The 20,504-nt window shown below is 37.1% G+C and overlaps 1 protein-coding gene across 1 annotated transcript; it reads left to right on the top strand.

The window, feature by feature from the left end:
* Positions 1 to 951: 951 nt before the first annotated feature.
* On the top strand, positions 952 to 19,589 carry LOC120416731 (rho GDP-dissociation inhibitor 1). Its single transcript, XM_039578558.2, has 5 exons — positions 952 to 1,419; positions 8,813 to 8,994; positions 9,057 to 9,166; positions 9,224 to 9,338; positions 17,829 to 19,589. Exons 2-5 carry the CDS (start codon positions 8,814 to 8,816, stop codon positions 18,023 to 18,025), a joined length of 603 nt encoding a protein of 200 aa, XP_039434492.1. The 5' UTR covers positions 952 to 1,419; position 8,813; the 3' UTR covers positions 18,026 to 19,589.
* The last annotated feature ends 915 nt before the right edge of the window (positions 19,590 to 20,504 follow it).

Genomic DNA, 20,504 nt, shown 5'->3' with positions numbered 1-20,504 from the left:
CAAGAGAAAAGTATGAAGAAAGAGAAGACAAATGCGGTCACAAATGATCGAGTCAGTTCGTCAGTGTCTTGACCATCTCTTGGTATGGAGAAAAGCAACTATAATGGACTTTCTCATTGTCGATATTGAAGGGACCGTCGAGAGCGAGAGGTATCAAATTATAGAACGAAAAATCAAAGCATGCTTCTTGAATTGGGTCCTAAAATGAAGCTTAGATTGCTGATATTATTGTTTACAGCGATAAAGCTTATTTTTCTGAGTACAATGACCCTTTGTACGTCCACAAAGAGTTAAAAATGGATTTTTAAATCAATTTTGAAAAATTTACCTCGCGGTCCTTCTTGACAGAAAAGCTCCTACTTGACAGCTCGTTCCAAGGGGACCATAGTTGATCCCAAATGTACCAGTTATGTTGCCCCTTTGAGCCGGCCGCGTAAAAAATGTCATTTTTTGAAGTAAATAACTTTTTAGCCAAATATCCTGAAAATATGGTGTCTCCAGGATTTTTTTTTTCAAATTTAATAAAGATCTAAGTTCCAAAAATTAGTAATTATTGGATAGTTATAACACCTTCCACAGGTAAAACTAAAAACTATTGTTGCCTTTCGCCATACATTTTGGCGATTTTTCTCATACAAACTTCAAGGGCTTAGAGGGAGGGGTTCCCGTGATCAGAATGAGCTCAAATTTGGAAGCCTCGATATGGGCAAATCTTTTATTTCAGGGGCTAGCCCCGAGTTAGTTCGGATTGAAAAGGTCCTATAAACTATTTTCTTTCATATGTTTATAGGTCCTATTCAAAAAAACTCTAGACATTTTAACCTAACATTTTTTCATGTACGTACAATCCGCAATCCAGCAAAACGTCCAACTCCCCTCAAAGTGCCACCCTGTGCCGCGAGGCGGGCTCGCACGCAAACTGTCAAAAATATTCAAAAAGCTGTCAAAGAAGAAGAACAAACCACCACCAAGAGGACACCAGAACATCAGCCATATTTTTCGCAAAATCCTGCTGGTCAGAATCGGGTTCGGAGTGTGTTTTTTCGGATTGTCGTCGGTGCTTCTTTTTTCGTTTACTGTCTCCGTGCCGTCGCCGCCGTTGCGTGACATCGTCGTGGGGGCCTAGTCCCTAGGTTTTGGATTAATTTGTGGTGCGAGTGTTTCTCTAGTTTTGTGTTGTATTCACCTTCGGTTCTCCGGTGGCCGTCAAGCGAGGGTGCGTTCCAGAACCGTCGTCGGTGCCCGTTTCAATCTCAGTTTTGCAGTGTGTTCATACACGCACACGAGCACGGTTTTACCTACAGCAAAATTGTAGCGCAGTTTTGTGTGATTAATCATCAAGCAGCGACGGAAGTCGATATCCGGAAACTCCAGATTTGGTGCAGTCACAAAATCGAGACCAAAACCTTGCGAGTTCATGTAAGTGTGACATTAATTTACGACGTGATTCTGCTTTTTTTTCGCAATCGCATACTTATCAGAAAACAGGGGAATCCCACTCTGTCGAAGAAAATCTGTACCCCGGACTCTGTGGGTGGGGTCACCGGAGCGGGTGTTCCGGTGGGAGGTCGTTTCGGACGGTGGAGGCGGCGTCATTATCTTAAAATTAGATCTGTCTGCCGTGGCGGCTGCTGCTGCTCTCGACACAATATGAGAAAAGAGAAGAGGCATGCAATAAAGCGAAAAAAAAAAGTATCAAGAATATTTGGCTGGATTGGCCAGTTGCTGCTGCGGGGAATGGAAGGTGGTGGGGAGCCGGGCCATTCTGGCCGATTAACGGGTACTTGTGGGGAGCTGTTGCTGCTGCTGCTGTTGGGTGCAGTGCGAATTATTTAGAGCTCTCAACTCGAAAGTAGGTGCAAAAGTTTTCTTTTTTTGTTCTTTTGGCTTTTATATTATTGGTTTGAAATAGAGAGCCTATATGGAGAGGCGAAATGTCACTCTCAGGGTTCCAATCGAACTGTCAAATCGGGGTTCCAATCGAGCAACAAGATCATGCAATAACAAGGTCAGAATCAATTTAAAATAATGTTGGCAAAAAAAACGAAACTTATAACAATCACAATTATTATAAAACTGTTGTTGATAATAATCTGGTAGTTTTTGTTATGTTTGTGCTTGTTCGGTACAAGAAAAGTGCCAGCACCAAAGAAAAACTACAAGTTTTCAACCTTAAATTGGAATGACTTTGGGTGTTTGAAATTTCTCCCAGAACATTTCATTTCCCTATGTAGGTCCCTAGTTTGAAACATTACACTCTTCTAATATCCGACCGCAGTTGTGCGGCGTGTACGGAACGATGGAAGGGGTTGGGAGCATGAGTCATGGTGCAAGTATTTTTTCTTGTACGCATATCAGACGAAATTTCCACGTTGTCGTAGGCTTGCTAGGGAGATAGATAAATATACAGCTAGTTGATAAGTAGTGAAAGTGGAATAGTGAGCTGGGCCCTTGTAAAATATTTATTTTTATTATTGATAATACCTTTATTTTGTGAACAAAATCAAAGAGATTTGTATATTGCAAATTTGGTAGAATTTTTATCCAATTTGGAAAGTATTTTTTCATTTATGTTTCACTACAATATTTATAAACATAAACTCTGAAAAATATTTGAAACGGCCTTAGCTACAGAAGTACAGGGGACGGAAACAAATTCCGTTCTGCAGAAACACTGCTGATCAAAAATAATTGTTTCCTTTAATGTTATTTTTTTCCTTCTTTTCAAAGAAGGGACAACTTAATGCTAAATGGCATCATGCCAAATGGGAAACATAATATTGTTTATTTTCAAGGGCCATTCTGGGGAACGGAATTCTGGATAGAACCTTGATGAATGTCCTAGGATTAGATTAGATTTGAAATTTACAGGGTGGCCAAGAATAGCCGTGAATTAAAAAAAATAAAAAAACGAGAAAAAGTTATTTTTATTTTTTATTTTTTAATGGCACCTCCCAAATAAGGGGGTCAGTAAATGGCTTTACGAACAGCAGAACAAAGGAGAGGGAACGATTTCTTGGGGCTTTTCTACACCCTCTCTGGCTAGCTTTCGCTGCCAAAGATTTTTGATTTTTTTCTTGACCGGTTCCGTTCGAAGTGCGTATACCGCTTAACTGCCGTTCTACGCATAATTGTCCCATGTTCAAAAAAGTGCAACTGAGAAAAACGCTATTGAAATTTTTCGACCGTTTTTTTGTGTTTCTACGCATAATTGTCACCCGTCAGTCGTGAATTTGCCAAAATCTGCAAATAGAAAAAAAAAACGGGACAAAGTTGGGAATTTGTGATTTTTAGTTAAAAAAAATCGAGAAAAGTCGGCAATTCCGAGCCAACTTTTAAAATATTTTCATTCTTCGTTGCAACTATTTTTTTTCTAAATTTTTGACTTGTTTATTAGCAATTCCAGCCCAAAATAGGAATTTTTAAGGTACTTTTCCTCGACCGTCTCCGATTTCAATGAAACTTTGTAGACATGTTATCCTACGCTTAATAAACCATTTTGTGTATATTGAGCCAGTTTTAAACATTTTTTTTTGTATTTCGTAATTCAAATATTGCTGTAACTCAAAGCCGTTGCATCGTATCAAAAAACATGTTGGAAAATTTGACGGGCTTTCTGAAGAAAAAAAAAATACAGTAAATGAAAAAGACATGCTTCTTCTATGAGATTTTTTTGATTTTTAAGTCAAATTTTAAGGTGAGCACACGATTTTTTGCATACAAAATATTTGTGAAAGAAGCCTGTTACAAAAAGACTAGCGAAACATGTAGGATGGAGCACTAGGGTGGAATCTAGTTATATGGAAAAATTTAAAATGACAAAAATCCAATCAGCAACACATTTTTTGGGTCCCTTTTAGGGTCCCAAACAACCTCCCAAAATTTGGGAGCGATTGGTTAAGCCCACGATTGGCGCAAAGCGAATGAAATTTGTATGGAAATTACTATGGGGAAACTTGAATTTTCACATTTTTGAATTTACAAAAATCATGTTTTATTATTTTATGAAACTAACACCGTAGAAGTATAGCCCTGGATGTCCTGAACAACTCTCCCGAAGACAGTATGGTGCTAAAGTGCGTCACAAAAAAGATACAGAGTTTTCAAAAGTAGTGTATTGAAATAATCAGTGAAACTCACATCTTCTGCCAACATTGCCGAAGGAACCATGAAATACAAAATAAATACGATTGTTCTTATATTTTGATGAGCCTTACGTAAAATCGATATGAAGATATGTTCAGAAGACATTATTTAGTTAAAATGCACCCCAATTCCTCAAATATATTATAGTTTACGAAAGTTTCCACTTGACTTGGCAGTGTTGGCAAAAAGTATGATTTTTACCGAGTATTCCGAAATGACTCTCTTGAACGCTCTGTAACTTTTGTTAGAAGCAAGTTAGCACAATACTGTCTTCGAGAGAGTTGTTAAGGACATCCAGGGCTATACTTCTACGGTGTTAGGGTGTGTTCTCATAACTCCTGAATTCACGTCTTTGAATTTACGTTACCGGTTCATCTGTAGACGTAAATAGTTTTTCACCAATTCACGCATATTTTTCATGCAAAATCTATGTTAACATGCTTGCTTACTTAGAAAAAGATATTTGAAGCTGTTTTTGTAAAGATTTTCCCGGAAAATCTTGGAATTTTCCATCTCAAACTTTCCAGGTGGAAGAACCGCTTCGGGTCTAAAAACGTCTTTCACTTGAATTGACGTCGTGACGTGAATGATTTAACGTCGGACGTAAATTGCATGCAAGTCTCCATTATGGAAGTCGCAAATAGAGTTTGCCATAAAAAATACAAAAAAATCGAGTTTAACGACTTTTTGCATAATTTCTCAAATGTAGATAAGTTGAATCAACAAGTAGGTGAGAATTGTGATTTGCATATAAAAATCACACTAGCAGGGGTGCCCAACCTTTGGCCCTGCGTTCGCATAACAAAAATGCTTTTTATACAAAAAATACTTATTGATATTTGAGAATAAAGAAAGATTTTTTGAATTTAGCTTCTTGATAAATTTCTTAAGGTCGTCGTGGACTGAATAAACCCGCTTGACGGGCCGGATCCGGCCCGCGGGACCTGTGTTGGGCAACCCTGATCTAGGCCTAATGATTTTGGAATGTATCAACCAAAACAATGGGCCAAAGTGGATTTGTAAACAAACAGTCTATCATGTTCATTCTTAATTTAAACATTTACTGACGTGAGCAGGGTAGACTGTGTGTTAAAAATTCACATTGGTCCATTACTATTGTTTTGCTTGATATATGTTATTTAATATCAAACAGAGAATCAAGTGGGAATGATGAGAAGAATTAGCTTTCAGTTAAATTATGATTTCAGCAATGTTTTGAGCAGTGAAGTATTTAGGAAGTTCAACTTTCTGTATTGGATAGAGAAAAAATAAAAATTAGGTGGTGTTGGGTATAAGAGTGAATCCAGATGTTGATCATTCGCATTATGTTGGAGTTCCAAAATGTGAAGAAGATTTCGCAGTTACTTGGTTACTTTTTCTATCATTATGTTGAGCTGTAGAGTGCTTAACCTCAATGTTTGACACCAATGTGTTAAATAGTTCCTTGATACTAACTAGCATCAGTTTGGCATAAACCACCCTTGCTCAAAATCAAAACATACACTAGAATTTTAAATCGTCGTTAGTCGATGATGGCTTGTCAGATAGAGCCATTCATGGTTATGGACAATCTAAACTTAAATTAAGCAGTCGTCGGAATAACATCCTAAACACTCGGACCAGTGAAATTGTCAATTTTTATTTTTGGCTTTAAAAATATAAGTCATTTTCAAAATTTATTCCAGAGTTTCGTCGTTTTCAAAAGTTAAGCATTTACAGAAAATGTGCTATCACTGCCATCTGGCGGAGTTTTCCGCTTAAAAAACGTTAGCGGTTTACTTTTTCCCAAGACACAAACCACTAGCGTGCACAGGGTGGGGCAACATGGGGCAACTGCCCCACCATCCTAAGAAATTTGTTCTAGTTTAATCAGGGGGCGTCCAGAAACGACGAAATTTTCAAAACGTCCATATAATTGCCCCACCTTTCTCGAGGAACTGGGCACGCTACTGACACAAACCAATCGGTTCGACGTTAATTCAAAGACGTCTTTTGCGAATTTACGTCAATTCTGGAGTTATGAGAACACACCCTTAGTTTCATAAAATAATAAAACATGAATTTTGTAATTTCAAAAGTTTGAAAATGCAAGTTTCCCCATAGTAATTTTCATACAAATTTCATTCGCTTTGCGCCAATCGTGGGCTTAACCAATCGCTCCCAAATTTTGAGAGGTTGTTTGGGACCCTAAAAGGGACCCAAAAAATGTGTTGCTGAAGAAACCAATTTTCGATTCCACCCTAATGGAGCACGTCTCCTAAAAAAAATACAAAAATCATTTACTAAAACTGTTTTTTTTTTGAAAAGTGCTCTAAACCTTAAATGGTTAATTGGACGGGATTTCCGGTGAAAATATTTTAGAGACTGAAAAATCAAGTCTCACATGTAGAAAATGCCAAAAATGGCCAAAACCTTAATTTTTTCAACATTTTTATTTTTAAAACCGCTGTAACTTTACAAGGATTGGTTTTAGGACCATGGTCAATATGAAGATTTTTATGTGGAATTGTGTGGAGAATCGATTCCCGTGTTTGGTTGTTGAAAATTTTGATGATTAGAGCACTTTCCGAAAGATAAAGTTTATGTAAATGATTTTTGTATTTTTTAGGAGAAGCGCTCCATTCTAAATTTTTGTGAGCCTTTTTGTAACCTCTTTGACTATTTAAAAAAAAGTTGGAACGAAATCGTGGGCTCAACTTCAAATTTGACTATTAAGCTTAAAAATCAATATATTCCATAGAAAGAGCATGTTATTTTTTTCAGTGTATTTTTTCAGAAAGCTCGTCAAATTTTCTACAAGATTGTCTTTTACCACTTTTTGATAAGATGCAACGGCTTCAAGTTACAGGATAACATGTCTACAAAATTTCATTGAAATCGGAGAGGATCGGATACAATCGATTCCTAATTTGACATGGAATTGCTCTAATGAAATTGTAAAAAAAATAGATGAAGTGTAATATTTATTTATCAGAAAAACTCAACTATCACAAGAAACCAAAAAAAAAAACTTTATCACTTATATATAATATGTTTTTTTTTGTAAAGAGGACAACAAAAATTCAAGAAGTTTTCATTTAGGCCATAACACATTATGCTTAGCCCCAGTGTTGTTAACATATCAAACTGTCAGCTCTCAGCACAACAATTATCACGCCTGAATATTCATGCCCCAAAAACAACTCCAGAGTTTTTTTTTTCTTGAATAGGTCCTATAAAAATATGAAACACAATAGCTTATACTGCAGTTCTACGCATAATTGTCTCATGTGATTTTTGGACGATTTTGACTTTTTGATATTTTTAAGTTTAGTTTGTCGTATACTTTAAGAAAACACATAAAATCTAGTACTTTCTTCGGAAACTCATCAAAATCAACACCAAATCTGTTTGTCACATCGTTACACTTCTACGCATAATTGTCCCACCAAGTATTTTCTCTCATAGGATCATTAGTTTAACGAAGCATTATGTCTTGTTTACCTATTGTATAGCAAGAGGATCATAAATAAGAGTGATAAACTACTAACTGGGGCGACTAGGGGCACATAGAGCGGAAAGGAACCCACGGGACAATTATGCGTAGAAACGCAGAAATCGGTCGAAAACTTTCAATAGCGTTTTTCTAAGTTGCTCTTTTTTGAACATGGGACAATAATGCGTAGAACGGCAGTATAGAACCTTTAAAAAAACTCTAGAACTGCTCTTCTCTCCGTATTGACACTCTCAGCGCAGCACATAGCCGAACAGGGTTTTGTGTTTTCACACTCGCGTTTGACATTCTGCTTTTCTCTCTCATTTCCGCTTTCACGATCGTCCATCCGCAACAACGTTTAACCACAAAAGCCGTCACAAAACCAAATCAAAAGCGCAGTTTTACGCGACGTCATGTTTGGTCGGCTCCTACACGCCGTCTCGCGTTCTTTCATTGCAGTTTTCAGAGAGAATGAGAGCGGTGAGAGAGCAAGGTTAAGGAAAAGGGGAGGAGTGATAGAGAGAAAATGTCTTCGCTGGGAATCACGAGACACAAAAAGAGATCTCACAAGCTAAAGTGACGGTCGCTATAATCTCAGATGTTTTTGGTGCAGAGATAATCAAATGATATTTTTTATCAACACTGCTCAGCCCTAAAGCAGAGTTGTTTCCTGGATAAAAAACTATGAACTCTTGAAGTTTTGGAAAAATATGAAAATCGCTTATACACTCAAAAATATATCGACAACCAAAATGCATCGATTTTAAGGGTCATTTACAACTGATTTGGTTCTGCAAGTGGTCATGACAGTCGCGTTGAGACAAGTCCATCTTTTTCGCTGGCTGATGTTTTGTTGATTTGGCTCGGAAGAGGAAGAGTGGGAAAGTGGTAAATGAGAGAAATTCTCAGCCAGTTTAATTTGCCAAATATGAGCAAAATCGGGTTAACATTCTAGGGTTTCTTGTGGGGTTTTCGTGCTCGTTGGTTATGTTTTGCCTCATTCTCCTACAAGTGGCTTTTTTTCTTAGGTTTTGATTGTTTTTATTTGCTAATAAATATCATTAGGTTTGGTGTGGCAACCTATGCTCACTTGTTTCAATATAAGTGAACTATTAATGTAACTCTGAGTAATTCGATCTAGTAATGATACCTTTCGAAAGACTAATGCATAGGACCATTATTGAATTGCAGCATGTCCGCCGAGAATGAGGTCGTTCCGCCGGTTGAGGGCGAGGAAGAGCACGATGCCAACTACCAGCCACCCCCGCAGAAGACCATCGAGGAGATCATGGCCGCGGACGCGGAGGACGAAAGCTTACGAAAGTACAAGGAAGCCCTGCTCGGCGAGGCCCAGTCCGAGAAGATTATCTTCGGTACGTGAGATGGAAGGTAGTTTCTGGAGAATAGATTTTAATATATTCTTTTATTTTTTTAGACGACTCCGACCCTCGCAAGGTGATTGTGAAAAAGCTTTCCCTGCTCGTCGCGGACCGTGACCCAATGGAGCTCGACCTATCCGGAGACATTTCGAAGCTGAAAAAGAATGTAAAGGATTTATGACTAGACTGACAAGATCAACCATTAACATTTCATTATTTTTAGGTCTTTGTCATCAAGGAAGGCATTCAGTACAAGATCCGTATCGATTTCGTCGTCCAGCGGGAAATTGTCCACGGGTTGAAGTACATCCAGAAAACCTACCGAATGGGAGTACCCGGTAAGTTGACCCTTTTTTCGAATATCCGCTTGGTGTCAGGTTAAACCGTGATAACGCCGATTAAAATGTGGTCTTTTTTTCTTAATTATTTTCATTCCTCCTTGCCTGCCACCGCGTGGTGCGTGTCTGTTGCCGGTTCCGATTGTGGCGAACCAACAAACGCGGGACCGCATCGTTTTTCCGTTGTTTTTGCCTCTTTGAATGTGTGTCTGTCTTTTTATATCTCGATAATTGTGTGCGAAATCAAATTAATCCTAACGTAACGTAGTGGTTCATGGTAAGCGAATGCTTTTAGTTTGTTCTGTTGATTCTAGAATAGTGCTTCGCTAGGGCTAGATGCAATTTACAATTTTAACTCGCTTTTCTGCTGGTGGCTTCTCGGTACTCGCTTTGCTTTTCCGTATCTGCCGTCTTATCGTCTTATCGCAGTTGTAACGACAGCTAGCTTTGATAAGAATCGATAACTCGAGTGGTTTGAGTTTTTTTTCTCTTGCTATCTAGTCAAAATGGGTTTCTTTATCTTACAGCCAGTTACACTTGAGCTTAAGACACTTGCATGTTTAGGAATGGATTAGTATAACTGTGTTAGTCCGCATCTAGTTTGCTATTCATGGAATACATTAAGTGATAACTTTGCATAACATTTTGCTGCATAATAAAGGGCCATCCAAAAAACACATTGACACTAGCCTGTCCCATCGACATGACCTCAAGATGAGGAATTATAGGTGCTCAAATGATAGATTTTAACGTTAGGAAAAATGTTTTCTTAGACAAGAAGAAATTATAAAATACTTTCTCGCACCCCATCTTCGATGTACAAAAATAGTAGTTTATGGCATACGTTGCGAAAACAAGATTTTTTCAGTACGAGTCGTACATTTATCTAACGAGGATAACCGAGTTGGATAAATACGACGAGTTTTGCAACGAGTTGCTTACAACATTTTTTGCAATTCCGAAAAACGCTTTTTGAATGGAATTTTATGTCAAACATTCATGTGTTAAGTAAATTCACCGTTCAAAACAAAACAATATTGAAAAATGTTACTTTTCGATACAAGTGTTGAAAAGTTCAACTTTTCAGCACCAATTTCGGTATTGATTTTCAAATCTGTTATTTTTGCTATTTAAAAGTAGGCCGTTTCGTTTCTCCAGAAAAACAGAAAAACTTGACAGTTTTACTGCGGGATTGCAAAAAAAAACACTTTTTTTAACAAATTTTCAAGATGCACTCTTATTATATGATCAAAACGTAAGTTGTTGGCTTTTCCTAGGCGGATTTATGTAAAAAAATCTCATTTTTTCGAATTTATTTTTTGAGGTGCTCATTTAATTTAGAACAGCTTGAAGGAAATTTCACCACAAACATTTTTTTCTAAGAGAAAATGCAATTTTGACACTCCAGAGCCGAAATATTTGAGGTCTACTGAGAAAAAAATTGCCAAATTTCTCTGAATTTAAAAGCAAAGCCTACTAATTACATGACATTGCAAGCATATGCCCTAAAGGTTAGGCTATGCTTTCTTATACCTAGTAATTTTGGCTGCTGAATCCGAATCTGAAATCTAATTTCAAGAAAACTGCGAAGATTAGGAGCTACGCCCGTTTGTCATATAATTTGCGGTTATCAGCAATGCAAGCAATCCACTTTAACGACCCCCGGGTCTTTTGTGGTCTCTGTTGCAAGTTTCTGCTCATTTCTAGGCGTCCGAAGGTTATGTGTGGTGAGTCACCCAAAACCTCTTTTACGCAAATCGACCGACGTTTTACTTACCCATCCGATAGAAGGCCAGGAGGATAAGGCGGGAATCGAACCCGCAGCCGAAGCCGCTAACCACCGCGCCACGAGGGCCAACAGTTTGAATCGCTTGCAAGATCGGTTACTTCTCGGTTTTCGTACCACTTTAATTGATATTTTTCTCACAGAGCTCTATATGGATAATGTTTTCTTCACACAAAAGATCCGTAAATAATGTTAAAATCTAAATTATTAATTATTTGGAAAGCACAACAGAAACAGAGTTGCCAGATCTTCAATCCGTTAGACTCGTTTGGAAGGTTTACGAATGACTTTTGCGCAATAAATTCTCACTAACTTGGACTTCGCAGTAAATTATTTATATCGATCGCACTATTGTAACTTGTCAAATTTGCTTGGGAAATTTTAAATTTCCTAAAACATGATCAAAGCGAATAGTGCAGGCAAAATCCAAGTAACAGTGCACTGATCAATACTAGGATGTAACAAAATGAGTCATTTTTGCGGGCATTTCAGAGCATGAGCTTGATTGGTTGCGACAGGACCTGGCGCTTTGACTTTGAAGTTTAAATATTTTTTAACCCGTAAAATCGATGGGTTTGTGTTTATGCCAGGTATAAGCAACTTATCAATTTTGGATTCTTGCAAAAACCTCATGTGCTCACAGTTCGTGTTCCAGGGAACAACTTTGCCGAAGAGGGCGAAAAGATTTGTCAACTATTAAGAATGTTTCGGTTTTTTTTAAACCGTCGTTTTGAACACCATTTTTATTCTTCAAGCTTTTCTGGCAGCACTATCAGCATGCTTGGCTGCATGAGCGTCGCGACTCCTCAATCTCAATTTCTCAATCTTTTCTGTAGTAGCAGCAAGTGCTGCCAGGAGAGCTTGAACAAAAAGTTGAAGTTTTTAGCGGTGGTGTTATAAATTCTGTAATATTCTTAATAGTTGATGGGTATTTTTGCACTCTCCGGCAAAGTTGTTCCCTGGAATACGCACTATGAGTTTCTTCATAAAAGTACATAAATATCACTTAAGTGGTCTTAACTTGAGACAGGGTTGCAAGCACTTCAATCTGTTAGACTTGTTTGGAAGATCTTTTGATTATTTATCCAATGATAGGTCGGAAGCTGGTTCCGGACATATACCGTTAAGGCAAAATAGTAGCACATATTTTTCAAAGGGCAAAACAAATGTTTTTTTTTTATTTTCAAAAAACTTCAAATTTTTAATGAAATTTTAAGTCTAATCAACAGAAAATAATCCTAAATGCCTTTTTCTGCATTGTATCAATCAAATTTACTAAATTGCTCGTTTTTTCAAATTTTTATAACTTTTTTTTTAATATTTTCTTGCCCCTCTTCTCAATTTTGGTCAGGAACATAAACTTCAAAAAAAACAAAAAAAAAATTGCAACGGCCTAAGTGAGATCCGGCTTCGATAATGTAGGGGAAATATACCATTTCTCAGCCTATTTCTATTACCAGCCTATCAGCACTTTGATAATGAATTACAGCTTTCATAAAGTGTTTTTGACTTTTCCAAAGTAACAAATAGCTCAAATTAAAGTGAGCAAGCAACTCTCCATTGTTGATGTATCTAAAAAATTTGATTTAAAGGCGAAAAACTGCAAAAGTGATGAGAATTGGTCGAACGGCTTAGAGTGATTGAAATGGGATATATTTCCCCAACATAAATATCACCCAATTACATTGTTTTGCTAGATTTGTTAAGTTTTTTGGGTCGATAAGTATACAATATATTGTGGTTTGGTTGAGCGTTTTAGCAGAATGCATTACTGTGAATACAAAGAGACGAGTTGTTCCTTTTAATTCCGCTATATATTTTTAATATCTTGACAGATACGTATTTCGTCTACTACTTGCAGACTTCATCAGTGTTCTGTTCTCGACTGAAGGTTCATCGCTGGTGTATCCATATTTGTAGTTACTGTAGGTACTACCTCCTCGTTCTTCTTTTGTGCCTGTATAGGTAACAGCTTAAACAGCCACGTCGAGCCGTTACCTGAATCCTTGTTGAGTAATTTTGGCTGCAATCACAATACGAGGGAGAACCATGGAGACAAAAAACGATCCAGTATATAACATTCGTCAAATTATGCATGGAACAGAGCTACTTCCAGTTCAGGGATTGCATCTACCAACAGAAGATGGGAGCATCGATGGGTAACCCACTGTCACCGTTCCTGAGCGATGTTTATATGGCAGCTTTGGAACACGAACTACAAACCAAAAACCTACTACCAGAACGTTGGTGGAGATACGTAGATGACGTCTTCTGTATCATCAAAAGGGATTCACTAACAACGGTACTGGACACCATAAACAGTGCACGAAGGAGCATCAAGTTCACTTACGAAATGGAAGTCGAAGGAAAGTTACCTTTCTTAGACATCCTGATCCTAAGAGAACCAGGTTGCCCATCTTCGTTTTCTTTCGAGATCTACAGGAAGCCAACAAACACCAGAAGAACAATCCCAGCCACGTCAAACCATTCATTCCAACTTAAGATGGCAGCATATCATTATTTCATACATAGGATGACAACTTTACCCCTCAGCGAAGCAGGAAAACCGAAAGAATTGGAGTACATATTTGAAACAGCGGAAATCAACGGTTACAGCAGAACAACTATCCAAGCAATCATCGATAAGAAGGATAGAAAACTGCACAGAACTTCACTCACAACCCTTACGCCATCAGTAGAGCCACTGCGAAGAGCAGCAGTAGAATTCGACTACAGGATAACACGCCCATTACGACAAAAACTGGCTAAATTTGGCATCGATTTAGTGTTCAGCAGTAGAAACAGCCAGTTGGAATCCATCTTAGGTTCAACGAAAGACCCCATACCGACTTTAGGCAAACCCGGCATCTACGAGGTATCCTGCGGCCACTGTGATATGAGCTACATTGGACAAACTAAGAGATTGCTGCAAACCAGGTTGGATGAGCATATAAACACATATGTCAGAATTGCCAAGGAGGAAATACGGAAAGGATTTGTCCCCCATTTCAAGTCAGCAGTAACCGAACACATCATCGAGGAAAAACATAACATCACAACTAGCGACGCGGTCATCTTAAGACACATCACAAACCCATCGAAGCTGGCTGTCGCCGAAAGTTTGGAAATCTTCAAGGCAGGCAACAAACGTTTACTCAACAAGGATTCAGGTAACGGCTCGACGTGGCTGTTTAAGCTGTTACCTATACAGGCACAAAAGAAGAACGAGGAGGTAGTACCTACAGTAACTACAAATATGGATACACCAGCGATGAACCTTCAGTCGAGAACAGAACACTGATGAAGTCTGCAAGTAGTAGACGAAATACGTATCTGTCAAGATATTAAAAATATATAGCGGAATTAAAAGGAACAACTCGTCTCTTTGTATACAATATACATGAAGGTGGGTCTGCGACGTCTATAAAAAAAAAGCGAGCAGGATTACAGCCTCGATTTTAAATAAAATCAAACATAAGGTGGATTTACCACGAAAATGATGTACTTTATCAAAATTTCTGTAAAGTACTTTTTGAATATAGAGCAATTCCAGCTCAAATCAGGAATTTTTCTGGTACTTTTGTACCCGACCCTCTCCGATTTCAATGAAACTTTGTAGACATGTTATCCTAGGCCTATATAAGCCATTTTTGTGTATGTGGAGCCAATAGTACTCGAAAATAACATTTGAGATGGGCGTTAGGTATTTAAATATTTTTGTATTTTGTAATTTAAAAATAACTGTATCTCGAAGCCGTTGCGTCGTATCAAAAAGTGGTCAAAGACAAACTTGTAGGAAATTGGACGGGCTTTCTGAAAAAAATACACTGAAACAAAAATACACGCCACATCTATGAGATTGTTTGATTTTAAAGGTGCTGTCACGATTTTTTTTCGTTCAGAATTTTTGAGGAAATAGCCTAAAATATAACCAAAAGACTGTCGAAAAATGCAAAATGGTATGTCTCTCCTAAAAAAATACAAAATCATTTACTAAAACTGTTTTTTTGAAAAGTGGTCTAAACGTCAAAATTTTTGAAAACCGGTAGTGGGAATCGATTTTCCAGACAATTTTACATAAAAGTCTTCATATTGACCATTGTCCTATGTCCAATCCTTGGGAAGATACAGCGGTTTTAAAAATGAAAATGTTGAAAAAACTGGGTTTTTTTGTGGTTTTTGGCAATTTCTATATGACAGACTTGGTTTTTCAGTCTCGTAAATATTTTTACCGGAAAGTTCGTCAGATTTCCCATAAGTTTGCCATTGACAGCTTTTTGAATATATCGTTTTTATATTTACGTAAGCAAATTTACTATCCTAGTTTCTACCACACTGAAAAAATATATTCTATTTTCAGTTATTAGTAATGCAATTAAGCTTATATCAGTCAGCCCTTACATCCAATTGAAATGCTGTCAAAGGCAAACTTATGGGAAATTGGACGAGCTTTCCGGTAAAAATATTTACGAGACTGAAAAACCAAGTCTGTCATATAGAAATTGCCAAAAACCACCAAAAAACCCGTTTTTTCAACATTTTTATTTTTAAAACCGCTGTATCTTCCCAAGGATTGGACATAGGACAATGGTCAATATGGAGACTTTTATGTAAAATTGTCTGGAAAATCGATTCCTTTTACTGGTTTTTAAAAAAATTGACGTTTAGACCACTTTTCAAAAAAACAGTTTTAGTAAATGATTTTTGTATTTTTTTAGGAGAGACATACCATCCTGTATTTTTCGTCAGTCTTTTGGTAACATCTTAGGCTATTTCCTCAAAAATTTTGAACGAAAAAAAATCGTGACATCACCTTTAAATTTAAGTTTTAGACTTAAAAATCAAAAAATCTCATAGATGTGGCGTGTATTTTTGTTTCAGTGTATTTTTTTTTTTTTTTTTCAGAAAGCCCGTCCAATTTCCTACAAGTTTGTCTTTGACCACTTTTTGATACGACGCAACGGCTTCGAGATACAGTTATTTTTAAATTACAAAATACAAAAATATTTAAATACCTTACGCCCTTCTCAAATGTTATTTTCGAGTACTATTGGCTCCATATACACAAAAATGGCTTATATAGGCCTAGAATAACATGTCTACAAAGTTTCATTGAAATCGGAGAGGGTCGGGTACAAAAGTACCAGAAAAATTCCTGATTTGAGCTGGAATTGCTCTATAAATTCGATTTTGTTTTTTTTTTTATTGTTATAATTGACAACACTGTCAAATATTTTCATCAACCCTTTGCCTGATGGGTCATATATAACCACCATCAAATCTTGATGGAACGATTTTTAAACTAACCTGGTTGAATAGTATTTTTCCCTGGGCCTTGTAAAGTCAAGGGGCATGATTTGATCCTAGTGCATTAGTTAAAATTTGGGTATACATGATTTTTTTATAAGCACTATGGACACCACTTCATGCTACGAGAACTCGCTTTGCCGCAGCCCCAGGGCTTAAGCGTTGACCGATAAGCTGTCTTCGTGAACTAGGTAGTTCTCCGATAGTGAAAATATCACAATTGCACAAGACACCGCTGCTTCTGTGACTTTTTCACTATCACAATGTGGGATTTAGGTGGGACTTCAGGATAGTACAATTGATTTGTTGCTTAGCACTAGCATTTAAAATAAATCTGTATCTTTTCCAAATCTATTTGATGATAAATTTAGTTGCAATTGTTAAGTTAGAGTAATGCTGTCAATAAACTTTGATAGATGTAGAATACTAGGCATTCTTTTATGTCAAATTGTCCATAGAGTCTCGATCAATCAATAATGTAATGATATCGGACAAAATTCGTTGATCTGTTGAACTAACGGTTTTCGGATTATGGTTGTATTGACCATTGTTGCGAATCGAGGAACTACGGATCTTTTGACGTAAATGATCATTTCTTTTTAAAATCGCGATTTCTATCCTATTTGTATATCAGTTCATAAATTTTTATTGTTTTTGATAGAAGTAGTACTGCAACAGTTAAAGGAACGTTTAGTTTTGAACATTAAGTTGAGAGGATTTTAGATTAAAGGTTTGATTTTCAATCCAAAGTAGTTAGCAAATGAATATTTGGACTTATATGAATAATTGAACAAGTTGGACTTATGAATAACACACAACTGTGCATTTATTCTAGAGTCAGATCCATACAGCGTCAGTGTTTATTTGGTCGAAGTGTACTAATTCATTGGCAGATCTGATTCCAGTTGTAATGTACGACAAGACTACTGACGGACGTGACAGGACGAGGGCCCAGTTTAGAGGTTTCGACATCAACGATGTGCGGCTGGATCACCCTCCAAAAAAAAAAAAAAAAAAAAAAAAAAAAAAACCTGGTTGAATAGTATTTTTTGGCCTTTCTTAAAAAAAATCGATAGAAATTATTAACAATTCCATTGAAAAAATCACAAAAAAAAATTCATAATGGGGGGCTAAGATTATAGCAATACATTGGTAAGGTGCCAAATCAATCTAAACAGAAATTAACTGCTTAAGTAGCTCGTATATTATTGCATGCTAACACAACTGCATCTGCCAGAATGCTTCTAACACCAAAACTCACCTTCTAGGAACATTCATTGATAGATTTAGACTGTCCGAAACGTAAACAGTTCGTTTTCCAACGCTTTAATGTAAACATATCTTTTCCTTCCAACCGTTTCCCTTCTTCTCCACCTCTTGGCATCGTGCTAAATCAGTGGACAAAATGACGCAGATGGTCGGCTCGTACCCGCCCAAGAAGGAAATCCAAAGCTACACGACCCCGTTCGAGGAGGCCCCGTCCGGGATGATGGCGCGCGGCACCTACTCCGTGTCCTCGCTGTTCACCGACGACGACAAGAACGAGCACCTCAAGTGGGAGTGGAGCTTTGAGATCAAAAAAGACTGGCAGTAAGAGTGGGGGAGGAATTTACTAACGAGAGTGAACTAAAAGTATGCAAGATGGGGAAAAAAGTAACGTACACAGTGTAAAGTAAACATACAAAAGCTGCATCAATATTACACGTTTATACATAATGAAAAAACACACACATATTATATACAGCAAAAAAGTGGGAGGGAAACAGGAAGTAGTCAAAGTTGACGGTGAAGCTGGAACAACCTTTAGTTGCGTGCGCGGGTCTTTTTGCAGCGATCTCGGACTGTTAGAACAAGAGAGAGATTATTATTAGTGTGGAGCAATCTTCGTGGATGGATTTTACCGCTTTCAATTGTAGCCAGCAGCAGGTCTTACTTCTATTCTTTACTTGATAGGAAAGTGGTTCGAACCGGTTGAAAGTTTGTCCGGTTCTGGTCGCGTTAATGTGATGCTTTCGCAGGCGGTATTAAAAGTATATAAATATTAAAAACAAAAACTATGGTATTAAATCGTTTCCCCTTTGTTAGGCGTTAACTCACTCTTGCTCTTGATGGATTTCAAAGTTCCTCCCAAAAATCAGGGGAGCAAAACCAAATTTTCCGTTTAAATCCTTTTCGTATCGTGTATCGTATCTTCATCACTTCCTTATCTTAGCTGTGCATTTTGTACGAGATGATGATTGTTCTGCCAAAAATGAGATGTGCTTCAAAAAGCAATAAAAAAAACCACTGTAATACTATTTGTTCGAAAAAAAAGAACGTTTATATATCCAAAAGTGCTACCTTTTTACACATGTAAGATTAAGGGTTAGAATTGAGAGCAACAACAATAACAAACAAACAAAAATCCTAGCTGAAACACATAAACAAAACACCACAACAAATTCCTCGGCATTTGGGTCTGCTTTTCGTCTGCTTGCAAAGTTGTGAAGAAGCTGTGCAGTAGGCGGAGCCTGCAATTGCAAAAGCTCTGCAGTGGGCGGAGCCTCCAACTTCAAACGCTGTTCAAGAGCTTTTGTCGAGCTCTGCAAGCAGGGAAAAAAGACTCAAAGCGAAGAACCAACATAAAACAACAACCTTTTTACAACCATTATTATACGCGAGAAATATCCTGTAGGGACGCGAAAGCTAGTGGAACAAAAAGTTAGAATTGATTTTCATATAAAAAAAAACAAAAGTTGGAGACCGATCGTGTAATATCCAGGTGGAATTATTGGCGCTTTGCTAAATTAGTCTACGGTGTCTCGTTTGCGTGAGTAAAAAGAAAAAAAGAAAACCCTAGCCAGAAGTTGCATTTATATGACATTGTTTCTTCCTTAATTGTGTAACTTGTAGCTTTTCAAACCTAGTATTCTTGTTTTTTTGCTAACTTTAGAAACGAATTTGCTTCAATTTGCATAATCTTAAAACAAAAACGCATTTTACCGAAAGCCATACACAGTAGAGAACAAACATAGAAAAAAAAAACAAAACAAGGTTACAATTCCTATACTATAAAAGCAAACGCGTTGTATGAATCAGTATAAAATCACTATTTACAATCAGTCAAATGTGGCGACGTCGTTCGCGGACCGAGAGTTATTCCAACCCGGAGAGGACCAGTCAGTAGCAAAATCACAACCACACAAACAAATAACACAGAAATATTAGCCCCAGGCAAGAAGGTACATTAAAGTCAGTTTTGTGCTCAATTTGTTCGAAACAAAGCTAAAAAAGTTCCAGACGATTGCGTTCTTTCATGCTACTTTCTAATATCACAGTCCATATTTCAGCTAATCTGCGTTGATAAATAATTCATTTTTTTTGGGTTCCTGGAGGTTGTCGTGCGTTAAGCGATGAGAATTGCAAATTTTCTTCTCCCTTTAGGCTGGGAGTTCTCTTCAAAATCGGATATTTCCTGTGCCTTTGCGAAAACGTTTACTTAATTGTCTCTTCTTTGCTGTATCACTTGAGTATAAAACCGCTTACTTAACCTATTCAATGTTTTTTTCAAGTATTTTTTCCTTATTTAAAATCGGAAAAGTTTTTGGGGTACTCTTTAATTTTTTATTTACAGATTCAAAAAAATTATTATTTGGCTAAGATTGTTTAGATGCAAAATCAAATTAGCAATCGCAAAAAAAAGTACTCAGTAAACTTCTTTTAGGACTCCTTTATAAATATTCGCGAAAAAGTGAAGTTTGTTGATCGGTCTGCTTGCTGTAATAAAGGCAGAGGTTTGTTTCAAATGTTATTTACCCCTCTACCGCCCAAATTTCTTTTGATTTTTTCTATTTTCCCATGTTCAGGAGGCATTTTGAGCAACTTTTGTTTTACGAAAAGTGTAGTTTTTTAATTTGCATTTTTCTTGTTTGGTTTATGATTGTTTTTGGTAGCATTTGGCCTATTCTACCACCTACCTCCTATCATTACATTTTGCCTATCTAATTTTTTTCATGTATTTACAGTCACTTTTTATTTTTTTGCTTGTTTTAACATTTTCTACTATAAAATGGAACCATTATCATTTAAATTGT

Source organism: Culex pipiens, chromosome 2 (genome assembly GCF_016801865.2).
Source record: "Culex pipiens pallens isolate TS chromosome 2, TS_CPP_V2, whole genome shotgun sequence".
NCBI lineage: Eukaryota > Metazoa > Arthropoda > Insecta > Diptera > Culicidae > Culex > Culex pipiens.
The sequence above is the reverse complement of the archived record's forward strand: the minus strand, read 5'-3'. Positions and strand labels throughout refer to the sequence as shown.